Source organism: Vespa crabro, chromosome 2 (assembly GCF_910589235.1).
Source record: "Vespa crabro chromosome 2, iyVesCrab1.2, whole genome shotgun sequence".
Lineage (NCBI taxonomy): Eukaryota > Metazoa > Arthropoda > Insecta > Hymenoptera > Vespidae > Vespa > Vespa crabro.
Window position 1 is genome coordinate 21,065,352 of NC_060956.1, and position 18,041 is coordinate 21,083,392.

At 34.6% G+C, this 18,041-nt stretch overlaps 1 protein-coding gene across 6 annotated transcripts in view; it reads right to left on the reverse strand.

Annotated features, from left to right (window-relative positions):
• LOC124422102 (serine/threonine-protein kinase 26) overlaps positions 1-18,041 on the reverse strand; it is a 104,589-nt gene that overhangs the window by 60,194 nt on the left and 26,354 nt on the right. For 3 of the 6 annotated variants that reach the window (XM_046958102.1, XM_046958098.1, XM_046958101.1), the window contains one exon: positions 5,989-6,251. The exons of 1 other annotated variant lie outside the window; for it this stretch is intronic. In XM_046958102.1, the coding sequence (XP_046814058.1) occupies positions 5,989-6,219 (231 nt within the window). In that variant the 5' untranslated portion in view covers positions 6,220-6,251. Of the gene's footprint in view, positions 1-5,988; positions 6,368-7,255; positions 7,323-8,077; positions 8,219-18,041 lie in introns of those variants that run through there. 2 more of the 6 variants (XM_046958096.1, XM_046958099.1) reach the window with 2 other exon arrangements.

An 18,041-nucleotide genomic window follows, 5' to 3' on the forward strand; every position in this document is an offset into this window, starting at 1 on the left:
ACAACGCACGTATTTATGTATTGTAGTTTTAAGAAATTATGATCTAATACTGGTCTAACGAAAAATATTCTATACAAACAAAGTTTGTCCTATTCTAAATCTCTCGTGTGATAGTAATAGTACGTGATCGAAATAAAATTTCGTTCGAAGGAAATCTTTCACGTAGGATAGTAGAGAGGAATCAAGTTGTTCCTTTCGAGATAAGATTGGTACAATGAACGACAGTAAATAAATAAAGGAAAAGAAGAAGAAGAAGAAGAAGAAGAAGAAGAAGAAGAAGAAGAGGAGGAAGAAGAAGACGAAGACGAAGAAGAGGAAGAAGAAACGATTTTAACGATTTCGACGGCATTCGGAGTCGTTGTGTCGACGACACGCACGGAATTTTCACGGTAGGATTAGGGAGCAACGATCGGTTCGATTCGTCGACCTTTCTCGGCCAGTCGATTGCACAACGGCTGACAACAGTAGCACTTATCCCGTTACATCGAACCCTCTTTCCTTTCTCATTTCGTCGCGTTCCCGACGGCTCACTCGATTGCACTCAAGTGCCACCTTGCCCGATGTAATTAAATGCTTTACTTCTCTCTTTCTCTCTCTCTCTCTCTCTGTCGCTCTTACACACACACACACACACACACACATTGAATGTGCCCACTAAACTAATCTCTATAGAAGCCTGGAAATACGAAGTTTTATATACATATATATATATATGAAATATTATATAAAGTTGATTCGTTATTACCTTTCAATTACTATTGGCACACCTGGTATACAGGAACAAGAAAGGTGAACGAGCTTAAGTAACAGTTCCAAGAGGAAGGGGAAAGGTAGATAGGAGAGGAGTTCGATAGGTCGATAACCGATAAGGTAAGAAAGTAATTTCCACAAGATAGGATTAAAAAGATCTATGATCAATCGATTATCGTACGAACGAACTCCGAGAGAAATTTCATTTTTATTTCATTTTCATACATACGAAAAAAAAAAAAAAAAAAAAAAAGGAAAAAAGAAAAACAAAAAAAGAAAAAAAAATCAAAATAAATCGTTCGTCGGACGATGTCGTCGAACCAAAAAGAGACCAATACTTTTTCATCAGTTGAGGTAGCACGAAAAGGAATGGAAGGGGGATGATAACGAAGGAGAGAATAGTCTGACATTTTTTATCTCGTTTTTCAAAGCTAGTTTTTCGAATCGAATCGTATTTGCGCTTGAACAATTTTCGATAGTCATTAATATCAGCTAAAACGGTCCTTTCATCCGATTCTATTAATATTGCATCGATATCAAATTTTTTTTCGATATATGATATGCCGTTTAAGCGACAAATATCTGAGCCATTGAAAATTGTAAAATGTATTGACGATCAAATATGCACATCCATTCCCTGATCATTCTCTCTCTTTCTTTCTCTCTCTCTTTCTTTCTCTCTCTCGTAAATGACGATCAATAATGGCACTGATTTTGCATTGAGATTCTCTCTTATGAACGGTTCTCCCCTCTAAATGGCCACGTTTTCGAAGCCACATGATGTTTGCGAAAGCGGAATGGCCAGGCGATCGGACAACCAATTTGTCGAACATTAATCTCTCCGATTGCCGGAGTTAAACGAGCGTTCAACATAATCGGTCTGATTACAGCCGGGTTCTAACCATTGATTGTCCAGGCATAACTTCGGTAACGCAAAATAGAATTACGAAGAGTAAACCTCGTAAACAATGACCGAAAGAGAATAAATTGTTCGTTCGGTCCACGTATTACAGCACGATTTATTTCGTGAAAGAAGAAATAAGATTTAAATGTAACTTAAATCTATGTCTGACTGTTATGAGTAATGCAAAAAAGCAAAGAAGAAGAAGAAGAAGAAAAAAAAAAAAGAAAAGAAAAGAAAAAAAGAATGACATAAGAGAAAAACAAAAATGAAAAACAAAGAAATACAATGTTACATTAATTTTATATTTCAACATTTATAATGATATTTGAAAATTGACAAAAAGGAACGATCATTGACAAATTGCAATCGTTTAAAAGAAAGAAAGAAAGAATTAAAAAAAAAAGAAAGAAAGAAAGATTAAATATTAAAGATCGACCGATCTCAAAACTACTTCAGTTACATCATCGTCCACGAGTATGGAACGAGAGCTACTTCTCTCTCTCTCTCTCTCTCTCTCTCTCTCTCTCTCTCTCTCTCTCTCTCTCTCTCTCTTTCTCTCACTCTCTCTCTCTCTTTCTTTCTCTTTCTCTCTTTTTTTTTCGAGATAAAAATTGCTCGATCTTCTTTAATAGGATCGGCATCTGGAAGTGCTCGAGACTTATCGTAGTCTCTTTGTCCTTATCCAGCTTCGAGAGATTGCTTCTCGTTACCATAAGGAAACAACACGAGAGATCGCGTCCCCCATTCCTCGAAAAATACAGAAAAGGAAGTAGTTTTAATCAAAGAAGATAGGAATCGGATTTAATCAAAGAACGTCGGAATTAATCTCGTTGTTGTATTTTGAAATAGCATCGTTTTTATATGTAATACTCAAGTATCTAGTTAAATCGGAAATCGATCTCGCTCTTATCATAAATCTTTCTACCGTTTTATCTTTAATATAATGGAACAAATTGAAACAAAAAAAAATATATATATATATATATATATACAAAACAATATAAATAATAAATAATAATAAATAAAACAATATAAATAATAAATAAAATTAACTCGGATGGATGAGAATTCATTAATCAATTGTATTCTTATTTTTATTCGTAAAATAAAAATACGCGCGTCTATATCTAAATTATAAATAATATAAATACATAAATACGTATATACGTATATACGTGACAATAAAAAGAGAACTAATTGCAAGTATTATATATTTACGTATAAATTCACTTGTATATTATTTGATTTATCGTCGTATATTCGATATAACGTGAGACATTAAACGACGATGAAAGAAACAACGACGATGGAAGGAAACGCAATGCGGAAACGATGGCCGGTTTAATCTAGTTGTTAATTTATAGCGTTTCGAGGGAGTCCTTTAACGCGTTCGTTATCAGGAGGAGAGAATAACACAAAGGGCTTAATCTCGCAGCTTCATTTACATAGAACCCCTTGGAGTTTCGATCCTATAATGGAGAAAGGAAGAAAGGGAAGAAGGGACAGACAGACAGGCAGACAGACAGACAGACAGACAGACAGATAGACAGGCAGGCAGTCAGGCAGACAGAAAGAGAGAGTGAGAGAGAGAGGGAGAGAGAGAGAGAGAGAGAGAGTGTCTGCCGATAGATGCAATTAAGTTATTCGTATTCCTCCACTTCTTCTTCGTCGGGAGGATGCTTAAAAAATGTATATATGTACGTCGATTCGGCAACAAACAATATGCAGATCTAAAATCGACAACAAACTGAAGGAAGGTTTTTCTCAATCCATGAAAAAAATCCAAATTTTAAATGAATCACGATAAACACTTAATACACTTGCGCGTGATCAGTTTACGGGATTTTCAAAGATTTTTTTCAATAATAAATGACGTAAGGTTTAACGATCAACGAAAAAAAAAAAAAAAGAAAAAGAAAAGAAATAAAAAACAAAAAGAAACGGAATGCGATAAAGTTTCGATAGGATAAGCGATCTATCAATTTCAATTTGAACAATCGTTATTTGTACAGATGTAAGGAAATATGAGTAAAGTACAAAATGATACGTGTAATATCGTCGGCGTGATGATATTTACGAATAAATTAACGAATAGATAATCGCAAATCGGAATTTTATTCGTATTAAACATATTCGAACGATCGATATCGTTTTTAATCATTCGCAATCTACGTTTCTCGATCTGTTTTTTTTTTATTCTTCTTTTTCTTTTTCTTCTTCTTCTTCTTTTTTTTCTTTTTTTTTCTTTAGCAATATCAATTCTTCCACGAATCTATCCATTTTCATTTCTTCCAAAGTTCTTGCATAAATGTATACTTTAATTAATTGAAATGAAATTAAAGTGATATCGAGTAAGTATCTTTTCTTTGGTAAAGAAACAAAGAGAAAAAGAGGGGGGAAAAGAAGAGGAGAAAAAAAAAATAAACGTAGAAAATTAAGAATTAAATAATAAATCAAGCGATATTACATCGTTCAAAAAGTTTCTTCTCTTTCTGATTTTTTTCTTCTTCTTCTTCTTCTTTTTTTTCTTTTTCCTTTTTAACAGTGGCCCGTGCACACATTACATAATCGTATAATTCAAAGAGAGCGCATTACGTTTTTAGTAGAATTATTGCATGGGGGAGGAAAAAAAAAAGGGGGAAGAAGTAGAAGTAGAAGCAGAAGTAGAAGAAAAGGAAAGGAAATACGCGGTAGGAAAGAAAAACGAAAAGAGATAAGAGCTGAAGGGTAAAAGAACACAGAAAGGCGGAACGAAAGAAACGAAGTGGAACTCGAGTTTGCCGGTATATATCCATACATACATACATACACACATACATACATACATACATACATACCTACATACCTACATATATATATATATGTATATGTATATAGAGAAAAGGGGAGGCTGCGTCGTGTCAGCAAAATCGTCGCATCTTCATGGGGGTCGTCCTTTGCGCGGGCGGCAAACGCTATTTCCCTTCGAGCGGAAAGATTTTCTTTTCTTCGAGGCTTTAGTCGGAGCCGAATGGAGCAACGAACTCAGTCCTTTTCCACCTTCAGCTCCACCTCCACCTCCACCTCCATCTCCATCTCCACCTCCACCTCCACCACCACCTCCACCTCCTCCTCTCCTCTCCACTCTGTTCACTATTCCTCTATTGCTCTGTGTACATCCCTCACTCACAGACGATAAAAATTCTTTGAAATTCAAGTGATGTTACTTTTTCATGTTCGCTGTCAAAAACAGTAAATCTTTTCCCTTTTTTTTTCTTCTTCTTTTTTTTCTTCTTTTTTTCTCTTTACGTCCATTAATTATTACCGAGTTTTTCGTATAATACGTAAAAATATTTTAATCGAGATGATATATATATATATATATGTGTGTGTGTGTGTGTGTGTGTGTGTTATATATCTTTGACGGAAAGATAAAAAAGTATCTAGTACTTGTATGTCGAATTTTTGATTAAAAACAATTTTTTGATTTAAAACAGAACATAAGCCAGCTAATATTTTAGCTTTAATCTTCAGGATAATGATCCTTGTATAAAGTAAGGTAATATTTTAGTTTTATCTGTTCTAATATAAAATATTATTGTTATACTTTCATTATGACGTATAGACACATTTCTTAAATTCAATTCAATGATGTACGACGAGACACATATTTTATCAACTTTCACGTAGAAAATTTAAAACCCCATATATTACGCATTGCACTTATAAAATGTAATTATTGTAAATGTTTTTCTCTCTGATAACCTAATGATAATAATTTTTAACTTATATACTCTTTTGCTCGCTAATCATATATAAATATATATATATATATATATATATATATTTAAATATTATAATCGATACGGATTTAATTCTATAAATATAATGACACGATAGATTGAGCAATTTGCAAAATGTTTAAATTCGATGAGTTGACGACTGATATACCAAACAACATTTTAAATGATTTTTTTTAGATATAACGTTTATCGTTTTATTTTGTTTGACGTAAAAAACAAAACAAAAAAAAACCTCCAAAGAAGAAAAAACAAATAAATAAATAAGTACAATACTCTGGTTAGATCGTTCGTTTGTTCGATATGCACGATTTTATTTAATCGAAATGGTGAACGCGGGAACGGACAGCATCGAATTAATAGAACGCATTTTGATCCGGAAAGGAAGCAACAGGTGTGCGCTCGCACGAATCGCACGTTAAAACGACGGCTTTAAACAAAGGAACCATTCAATCTTTAATAATATATATATATATATATATATATATATATATATATATATCGATATAGTAAAATATAAATTCTATATAAATAAACAACACTATCAAAACTTACCGTTCTTGCACCGAACGCTTGGTTGACGTTGCTGACGTTATTGTTGATATGATTGTTGTTCAAATTGTTACTGCTACCAGACGTGTTGTTGTTTCTAGGATGATGATTATTATGATGTTGTTGATGATGCTGCTGTTGCTGCTGCTGATGATGATGATGATGATGATGATTATTCGAGTTGTTTCCATTGTTTTGCTTGTTGTGCTTATGCAACACCATAGCGGCAAACATTTTGACGATTTCCAGAAGGAAGACACGAGAAGCTGTGATAGATGGAATAAATTTTCCTTTGGGTTTGTTCCCCGTTTAATCGGCGACACAATTAATTCACAATTTTCCACATAATGGGCTAGACCTCACCCAATTTAGATCACCCGATCTAAAATTCGTACGATGGCAAAACCAACCGGTCGTTATATCGCAAACATATTATTATTATTATTAGTTTTGCAGGATACATCAGAAAATGGATGGAAATAGTTTCTTCTACTGTTTAAATCTCAAGGAGACGTTGAAGAATTAGATTCTCGAGTGGAGAAACGGTCGATCTTTCTCTAACCAATCTCGATCGTTACTCTTCTTCAAAATCAAATGCATATGTACGTAATAACAAAATGAGGTCCCTCGTTAAGATCTGGTATATATGTATGTATGCATATATATATGCAGGTACATATGTGCGTAAGTACGTACGTACGTACGTACTATAGGACGTTCATTTTAAGTAATACTTAAACGAGATGGAAATTATCGCTATTCAAGAGGAGCTGTTTATATCCTGGTATATTGTAAGCTATAGAAGACCGGATGGCACCTACTATCCTATCGTAAATAGTAATCAACTATCCGTTGCCGTGGCAATACCGTTGTAACATACGTTGCGAACATTCATCACTTTGCAAAATGAACGAGAGAAAATTAGTAAACGAGCGAAATATAGAAAGAGAGAGAGAGAGAGAGAGAGAAAGAAAAAGAGGAAGTACCGCCGGCAGTCAATGGCAGACTGCAATTCGCGTGACTCTTTTTAATTTTGATACCAAACGGACGCCCGTTATATATGAACCGTTTGCAGGTGCGATGCTGAACACGTGAAGAACGCACCGAACGCTCGGCTCGTATTGATTTGTTATAAATAGTCCACATGCTACGAGCCGCGGCACCTCATTGTTGTCGTCTCTTTCCCACTTTCATCCCTTCTCTCTCTCTCTCTCTCTCTCTCTCTCTCTCTCTCTCTCTCTCTCTTTTTCTTATCTACATATATACGTACATTTACGTATACACTCGTGGTTGAAAACACAGAAAGAAGATGGTAACACGTGCACCACATATACATACTATCCATATGCATATACTTATGTAAATGTATATATATATATATATATATATATATATATATATATATATATATAAGCTTTTCAGTTCCTAGAGAATATACCTACGATATCATCGACCTTCTCTCATTTCTCTCTTTCTGTCTTGCTCGAAACGACATTAGATTTCAACTGCTATAGACACAGCATTAGCCCACTTCTATGCACGCGATACCGATTGCGTGTTACAGAGCGACGACCGAAGTATAGAAAATGTCTTATGGAACAAATATCACGAAGAACTCCAATTTTATATATATATATATATATATATATATAAAACATATATAAAACATAATTTCTATCTAATAAATCATACGGACGTATTGTTATTGTACGTGTCGTATTCATTCGATCGATAAAAACGTCGCAATCATATAAGATCAAATAATTCCTCAAGAGTTTCAATATCCCAGTAATTTGGAGTATAAATATATATCTTGCTCGAGATGACAGAAACAAAAAAAAGGGGAGAAAAAGAAAAGAAATAATTGAAAAGAAAACAAAAAAACGCCAATCGATTCTAAATAACAATAATAATTTACTTTAACAAGAAGATTATTATTACATGATCGGACGAAGGTGTCTTCGAGATAGACGTTTAGTAACAGCAAACCGCGATAATCGCTCGTCCGAACGATCGCCTGTCTTCGTAACGAGTAGGATCAGACATGACCCAATTTGATTATACGACGGTGTATTCCAACCGCAATTATTACCTCCGGGCTAACCACCTTAGCTCGAGCTTCGAACACACAAGACTGACTCCACCTGCTCGATCGGTGTACGATGCTATAAGACGAATGCTTTGGTCGAGCTAGGTCGACCATGCCACCACCAGACATCGATATACACATACATATATACTCCAAATGACTCTTTCAATTAGCAACAGTAAACATTACTTACTAGATATCTTACATACGTTAGAACGTGTATAACATCTGTTTATATATATATATATATATATATACATTGAGAGTACGCAAAAAGACTTTGTCACCTCTAATAATATTTTCATTTCTTTTATATAGTATTAACGTGTATATATACGCAATACATGTATTACGTTCCGTGAAATTATACGGTGTTGTAATGTAAAAGTAAAAAAAAAAAAAAGATAAATATTCGATAGATAGTCGTTTACAAACGTGTCATTGAATCCTCGATGAGAATTTCATTGAGAGAAAAGAGATACAAAAAAAAAATATATATATATAAATAAATAAATAAAAGAGGAAGGAAGAACAGAAATGGAGAACGTTATGTGAAAGGAAAGAAAAATAGAGAGAGAGAGAGAGAGAGAGAGAGAGAGAGAGAGAGAGAGAGAAAGGAAGAACAGACTCCATAGGATTCGTAAAAAGGATCATCTAGTTCGTAAAATAAATCGTACAAGTTTTCTTTGAATGAGAAATAAGCTCAAAAAGCAGGGTTTCTTCTAGTTATACGAACAAAGGACAAACGCAACTATGTATTATTATTATTATTACGAACGCGATTACTATACATATATGTATGTATACGTCGAATATATCTCCTCACTCTTTATTTGCCTTTACCCTTTTCTAACATTATTCTAAGAACTACATATTCACTAAACCAGCTTACCCCTATTCCCTTTTTTCTTTTTAGTTACCCATTACTCTCTTTGTACAATACCATCAGTCGTGTTTCCGTAGGAAGAAATAAAAGAAAGAACGAACGAACGAACGAACGATCCCCTTTTTCAAATAAACGGAACTCATAAAAATTCACTTAAACTCTTACAATATATAAGTGCATATGTAAAATGCATTTAGGAAGCGCATCGATTATCGAAATTCACCTGGAACGAATAGTAAATGCGAAAGACAGAAAGAGAGAGAAAGATATATATATATATATATATATTATGTATGTATGCATGTATGTATGTATGCATGTATGTATGTATGCATGTATGTATGCATGTATGTATGTATGTATGTATGTATGTATGTATGTATGTATGTATGTATGTATGTATGTATATGTCCTCGAGACTTCATCGAGAGCTATAGCGATCATGTTCACGCATCCGTATCCTTTTCCATTCGTCCTTGTACAGCATCACCTTGAAACCGATCCTGGGCAAGCATCAACGAGCACACATCTCGCTCTTCTTGCTTCATCTCTAACGTCTCGTTTTGCAGTTGCAATTCGCGACGACGAATCAGAAAAAACGAAGAGTGAACGAACAGCAGTAGAATGGACAAGAAAGGAAAGAATGAAGGAGAGAGGGGAAGTCGAGGACAAAGAAAGATGGAGACAAAAAAAAACAAAAAGAGAAAGAAAGAAAGAAAGAAAGAAAGAAAGAAGTTGGGGAGAATGAGGATAAGGATAAAGAAAGATAAAGATAAAGAAAAAGAGATGGCAAACAAAGAGTTAACTCTACTTTCGTTGGTTGCTTCGTTCATTCGTTCGTTCGTTCGTTCATTCGTTCATTCGTTCGTTCGTTCGTTCGTTCGTTCGTTCGTTCGTTCGTCGACAGTAAGCAGCATATTTTTCTGACGCACAACAGGGGGTCATATTCCACCTGCTCTCGGAACATGCATCCAGTGTTACGTGTCCATTTACATAACTTTGCTCTATGTTCAACGAGACGCGACTCTTGTCTCGTTAATGCGAGTTCTCGCTAGCTGGGACCAGCTAGCGTACTTATTTACTTACTTACTTACTTACTTACTTACTTGCTTGCTTGCTTGCTTGCTTACTTATTTACTTACTCGATACAGAAGAAACAAAAGAGATTATTATTATTATTATTATTATTATTATTATTATTATTATTATTATTATTATTATTATTAGTTTCCGTTCCGTTAATTACATACGTGTTGTCGCTATATGTCCTTCAACGCTCCCACCAACCCATCGCTTCTATACGTCTTACGACGAAAAGTCACAATTAAAAGATTGATTATTATCAAAACGATAGATCGTATTAATCATCGATTAATACAAAAAATATTCGTTCGATAGAATCGATAGATATTATTCGCGAGGACATCATAAAGTTTTGAAATTTGACAATTTGAAATTTCGTAGAAATAAAACATGTAAGCTTATTTATTTTTCTAGATATAGGGATGGGTTGAGATTGAGGATAGGAAGGACGATAGGAGGAAGAAGTGTCATTAGAGATATAAAGAAAAAAAGAAAATTAAAAAAAAAAAAAAATATATATATATATATATATGTGTGTGTATATATATCAGCTTGTGTGGAAAATTCAAATGTCAAAAAGATCATAAATTTCAAGCGACAAATCAGAATGATCGAATTTGTAACTAGGATAGATCATAGGGTATTAAATTTTCGAATAACGACTAATATTATAAAGTATTCGTGTACAATCGAGACGAGTGAATACGCGAGCGATTAAAGCATCGTTATTCTCTCTCGCGTAGCGAAGTTATTGATCGGGAACACTACGAAGATCCAATGTATGTATATACATACATATATATATATATATATATATATATATATATATATATATATGTATGTATGTATGTATGTATGTATGGACGTTAAAACACGTACATAAGCATCCTTATCACGAACGTAGAAGGTGCGCGCGTGTGTTCAGCGACGGCGCACACGTGACAGGTAGTGGTTGTGATTTGACAGCGTCCACGTTCGCTCGACCATTACGTGCACGAACAGGTGCATAATCAACATTAATTTAACGTGAATTTCGCGATCAACATAACCACAAGATATAATATATATATATATATATATATATATATATGGCTAGTTATGAATCACGCATGACATATTATTTTCTAAATGAAGAGAAAAAAGAAAAAAGAGAAAAAATAAGAAGATCAAAGTTAATTAATTATAATACATTGTCTTTCTCATTATCGGAAATGTATCGATGTGGTTTTTATGCTAATAAGCAATAATCGAGTACGTGTTCATTCGATTATGAGAAATGAGGATCGTACAAGAAACGGATCTAATTAGGTATGCCACCTGCCGAAGCATCCATACATGACACGTATGTAATAAATGTAGATATGTGTAACTTCGAAGAGAAATATTTTGATATCAACGATCAGAATAATTTTACATGCGATATGGACACATATATATATATATATATATACATGTGTGTGTGTATATGTGCGCGTGTTTAAATTTTTTTTTTTAAATATCTGTTTCTTTATCTTTTTTTCTCTCATTTATGTGCTGCCAATTTTTTTCACGTATATATATGTATATATATATATATATATATATATATATATATATATATATATAGTCATACAAAATTATACGTATCATACCATTTGATTTAATCCTAATATAAGAGAGATATTAATGCGAAGGCGAGGAGAAGCCGCTTACACGAAGATTCAAGTGGAATAGGACCGTTCTCGATCGATACTAAATAGTCCATATCACGAACATAGGTACCCTGGTAGGCACGTGTTCGCACGGAAGTTAATCCGCTTACTCCTCGTTCGATGACGTTAAACGATTCTAAATAGATCTCAAATATATATACGTAAGTAACTATATATCCATAACATCTATATATATATATATATGTATATATATGCATTAATGTATAACGCATTTAAATTTCAGAAGGGGAAATTTTAAACGTGCCATATGTAAAGTAAAAAAAGAACGCACGAATGAACAAACGAACGAAGGAATGAATAAACAAACAAACAAACAAATAAAGATGAACGTACAAGAGTCTATAAAATCGAGCAACTGTTACGATAGAATGGTTACTATAATACGATATTGTACGTTCCAAAGGATAAAGTTCTAGATTCGGAAGATAAAAATCCTGTAGAAAAATCGTCGACACACTTGTATGCCCTTAACGTAACTCTTTTACCCGAGCGAAAAATAAATCACGATTTATGGAACGTAGCCAGAACCGAATTTTAACTTCTTCTTCTTATTCCTCCTCGTCCTCCTCGTCCTCCTCCTCTTTCTCCTTCTTCCTCTTCTATGAGAAATCTATGACTTAGCGAGTTTGTGCGAAGAATTCTGAATCTTGGTAAAAGGTAAATGGAAGAAGAGAGAGAAAGAGAGAGAGAGAGAGAGAGAGGTCGGGGTCGTGGTGGTCGTCGTCGGTCGGCAAGGGGACAGGGGGGGAGGGACAGGGGATAAGGAGGGGATTAGAATAGAAAAGGGGAGAAGGGATCGAGAGGAGAAGAAGAAGCGGATGGAGATACTGTATGGAGATAGGGTGGTAAAAGAGAGCATCGTTTCGCGTTTATTGGAGCGATACTTAAATCCGGTGCCACGACGAACTTTAAATGAATCTCTCTCTCTCTCTCTCTCTCTCTCTCTCTCTCTCTCTCTCTCTCTTTCTCTCTCCCATACATATGTGAGTATATACGAACGGAAAGTTCGATTTCTATGGGCCAGTTTTGTGAATCGTATCGACTGTGTCGACGGAAAGAAAGAGAAAGAAAGAGAAAGAGAGACAGATATATATATATATATATATAAAGAGAGAGAGAGAGAGAGAGAGACAGGGAATAGAGAAAGAACTCGTTGACGCGACATCAACGAGTCAACACAATGCGTCGAGAGGCCTCGGAAACCAACGACGACAATGACGGACATATACTAGACAGAGTCACTCGCTGAGAAGCGATCGTTAAAACGACTTTTCGCATTCATTTATGACAACGTTTCTCTGTCGAATCGACATCGTCGATATAGAAGCAACCTTTTGCTCGCGGGACGCGTCATTGGCTCGAAGGAATTGTATTCGCTCTACTTCTCGATCCCTTCTACGGTCGAGCGCTAGCGCGCGAACACGCTAATGAATCCCGTCTATTTTTTTTCCCCCCCGTTCTTCTTCTTCTTCTTCTTCTTCTTCTCTTTTTTTTTCCACGTTGTTGTTGCTCTCGTAATAATTCTTTTTTTTTGTGTCCCTTTTAATTCCTGTTTTTTCCTTCTATCGTTTTTCTTTACTTTACTTTACTTTACTTTATTTGCTTACTTAATTGCTTATTTTACTTTACTTTACTTTACTTTACTTTACTTTAGTTTACTTTACTTTACTTAGTTGCAGATTATCGTAATGACGATCACTAGAGAAAATTTTTAATATAGAGAAAGGACTCACAATTCTCACGATACATCCCGTCTAATTTTCATTTTAATAATATACACGTAATATGTTCTATCTGCCGTGAATAGAAATAAAAAGGGGCGATATTTTTATAATTTAATAAAACGTCTGGTTGGTAATTGAAATTTCTTATATTTTTTTCCCCCGTTTCTTTTTTTTTTTTTTTTTTTTTTCTTTCCTTTTTTTCATATCTCTTTCTATTAAAATTTCCATTAGAAATATATTTTCTGTAATCAGATTATTTCGTCGATAATAGTAACAAATAATCTATTACTTTCGTAGATTTCAATTCGCCCATTTTCCGAAGCAGTTAATAGTATTCGTAGGTAATACGACGATTTAACGGAATAAACGGAAAATAGCTGATAGGTAGGTAGGTAGCTAGGTAGCTAGGTAGCTAGGTAGGTAATCTAAAAGCGGAAATAACTAACCGGTACGCGTCAACCAGCATCACCAGCACCAGCAATAGAATCAGCACCAGCACCACCACCAATATCAGTAATAGCGTGCCAGAGCTAGTAGCACTAATACACGAATATCAGTAATGGGAAGATTTCTTTACTAACTCGTAGACGAATTTCTCTTACTGTTCGATAGGTATGTATCTATGAAATTCAATATATATTTATGAGTGTATGTGTGTATATATATACAAACATATATATATATATATATATATATATATACACGGAAATAGATTCGTTTCCAGCTATCGGCGTTGACTCGTTGATTCGTTCGACGTTTAAAAATTGTAGAACTTTTCGACTCGTTCTGAATTTTTTTCACGAATCGAACAAATCTCGACAGTCTCGTTTTTCTACGAATTACCACCTATTATTTATCGATAAATCGAAAAGAGTATGAAAAAAAAAATAGAGAGAAAGACAGAGAGAGAGAGAGAGAGAGAGAGAGAGAGAGAGAAAAGGAAGAAAGAAAGAAAGAACCTTCAACGACCACGTCATTGTCCGTTATGTATTTACACAGGTAGATAGATAGGTAGGTAGGTAGGTAGGTAGGTAGGTAGGTAGGTAGGTGGTTAGTACTCGTTGAGGGTTCGCGTGTCTTTAATGAGAAAGAAAGTTTAAGCTGTTCGTAAAGGAGAAGAGAACGGAAGGGAACGGAAATGAAAGGAAAGGAAATAAAGCAAAAAATAAAAAAAAGAAAAAATATATATATATATATATACATAGGAAGAAAAGAAAAGAAAAAGGAATAAGATCGAATAGACAACTGGCACGCACGCGCTACGAGAGTATCGGATTGCCTCTTTGAAAGCACGAGAGACATGCGTTTAGAAATTCAAATAACTTGGAAAATCTGTGCAAGGAATCGTATTCGCTATGTACCAGAGTTTTACACCGTGACCCCCGCCGCTTCACCATGTCAACGCCATCGCCATTGCCATCATCAACACCATCATCACCATAAAGACGCATGACGGAATGAATGTTTTTCAACATTTAAATCACGACGGGTCATGTCACGATTTCGATCATGCAAAAATTCAAAGGAAAAAAAATATGTATATATATATATATATATATATATATATATATATATAGAGAGAGAGAGAGAAAGAGAGAGAGAGAGAGAGAGAGAGAGACGCGAGCTCGTACGAGGGCATTTTTACAGAAAACTCGTTTCGCAGCAAGCTTTCCATAAAAAGCGACTTATCCGCACGTTCTCTCGTTCCGTTTTACTCGTTAAAGACAGATGCCTTAAAGGTAAATTATTCATCCCAGTGACACCTTCGACTGTTGATGGTATTATCGAATATCTTGAAAGATATCGTATACTTAATCATTAATTATACTTAATCATACGAAATACGAGACAGTACATCAAAATAATAATAATAATAATAATAATAATAATAATAATAATAATAATAATAATAATAATAATAATAATAATAATAATTGATTATTGATAATCTATCTGTTTTGACTTGAGAAATATCATTTGGCTTATTAATTCGATTTTATTGATTGACACAAAAATATACAATATTTTAAAAGACACCTCTTCCACTTTCCTTCTTATTTTATTCCAATCGAGCGAAAGAGAAGAAGAGGAGTGAGCAAAACAGAGAGAGAGAGAGAGAGAGAGAGGAGTGGAGGAATGAGGGAAAGAGAGAGACGTATTGACAAATTTTTTTTTCTTATTCTAAAATTTTACGAGAATTTCGTGAAAGAATTATAAACGAATTTCTGAAAGAAACAAAAATTCTATGAGATGCTTCGGGTCATATACCTTTCGCGTTACGTTCCATAAAGTCGAGATGAACGAGTTCGAGTACGATAGGGGAAAAGTCGAAAAGAAGACATAAAGAAAGGGAGATAGGTAAAGTGGCATCATAAAAATAATAGTTAAGATGAATGAGAGATAGAGATAGAGATAGAGATAGAGATAGTGATATAGAGAGACAGAGAGAGCATGGGTGACATCCTTTCGCGATTCGTATCTTTTAACATTTGCTTTTCGAATTTGGCTTTCGTTCCCGTTCTCAATGTGACGCAGATCTTTTTTACATACCGTTGAAAACGAAGCTGGAGAATTTGTGAAAGTAAAAGAGAAAAAAAGAGATAAATAGAGAGAATGATAAAGAAAGAGAAAGAAGGAAGAAAAAAGAAAAAAGAAGAAAAAAATAAACTAACGCCCCATAGAGATTCCGACCCATATATAGTTCCATAACGTTCAGTCGTGTATCATCAAAGTTCCTTCTTCATTTTTCCCCTTCCCGTAACTAAACGCCGTAAATCTCGTACGTTGGAACGGCGTTTTCCTAACCGCAGAAACAAAATAAAAAAAAAGAGAGAGAGAGAGAGAGAGAGAGATAGAAAAGAAAGAAAGAAAAAAAAAAATAAAACGAGAATAGACAAAAGAAAGTATCGTTGTAAGGTAGTTTATATGGACACGCTTCGGTATCGATTCTCGTAAATATTTTCAAGCGATACCGTGGGACGAACGCGATAGAGGAAACCTCTGGAAATTCAATTTGTCTTATTTTCTCGCACTAGTACAAAATCTCAGAACAAAATTTACGTCGGACGGAATGGAAACTACGACGGCGATAGACAGAGAAATAAAAAAAGAAAAAGAATAAGAATAAGAAAAGAAATGAAAAAGAAGTTCCTTCAAGCGTATGCGTCTATGAACTTGAAAGACGATAACGATCGGCACGAGAATGAGATAGGGTAGAAGGGTATATATATATATATATATATATATATTTTTCTACCATTCGATTAACTCCTCGACGAATAAAATTGTCTTTACTTCTTAGTTTTATACGAGTTATCGATCACCGATGAAAATACTCGTCTCGTCATCGGCGCATTTTAAAACGCGAAACTTAAAATTGAAGAAACGCGGCCGGTCGTCGATTGAAATCTTATTTTTCTGTCGATCAGTGGGTCGTCCGACCGGTTGTACCAAATTCCAGGAGGACGAAGACGAAAAAGAGAAAGAGAAACAGTGTGTATGTATGTGCGTGTGTTGTGTGAGATAGAGAAAGGAGACATTTGGAACTCGTTTGTCTCTCTCTTTCTCTTTCTCTTTCTCTTTCTATCTCTCTCTCTCTCTCTCTCTCTCTCTCTCTCTGTCTCTCTCAATGAAAGTCAAAGACTTTTTCATTCGATCGATATTACCATGTGACAAAATAAAAAAAAAATTAATTTTTATCTAAACAACGATTATGGTCACGCGAAGCTTTTATCATAAACTAATCTGAAATTAGTATCATTAGTAATGCGTGGGTATATTCTTAAAAAGTAAGTAACTACGTAGAATTTAACTTTGAACAAACGTTTAATGATCATGCGAATTAACGTTATAACGATACGTGTATTTCTATGAATAGTATAAAAGCAAATGTGTACGTGGAACGTAGAAGGAAAATTTTACGTCGTCGTCGTCGTTGTCGTCGTCGTCGTTGAGTTTATCGATCCGTAATTTAGTTTCTCGTTGGTCACGGAAAACGGTTCGACCACGAAGAAGAAATAGAAGAAGAAGGAGATGGAGGAAGAGGTGAAAAAAGAGGAGAAGGTGAAGGAGGAGAAGGTGAAGGAGGAGAAGGAGGAACACTCATACACATATAAATCGATTCTCGGAAGACGAACTTCGTAAAAGGCTCGTAAAAGAGAAGGCGAGAGTTCATTCTTCGCGAGGTTACGATGAGTCAAGCTATTTATCCACTCGCAAAGTTGTATGCAAGTAACAACGATCAATTGCCTACTAGCAACATACGTAGATATATATATATATATATATATATATATATATATATATATGCATGTATGTATGTACATACGTATGTACGTACCTACGTACGTAAACGCTGTTAATATCAGTCGTAAAGAATGACTCAAGGATTTATACTATCAAGGCCACGTCGTTGACTTTCGTGTGACGCCACGAGTCCCCCATGATTCTGGCGTGATTTCTTTCTACAATATTGTGACATTTCTTTTCCTTTACCTTCTTCATCTTTTATTTTTTTTCTTTTTTTTTTTTTTTTTTTTTCTTTTTATTACTATCTTATGAAT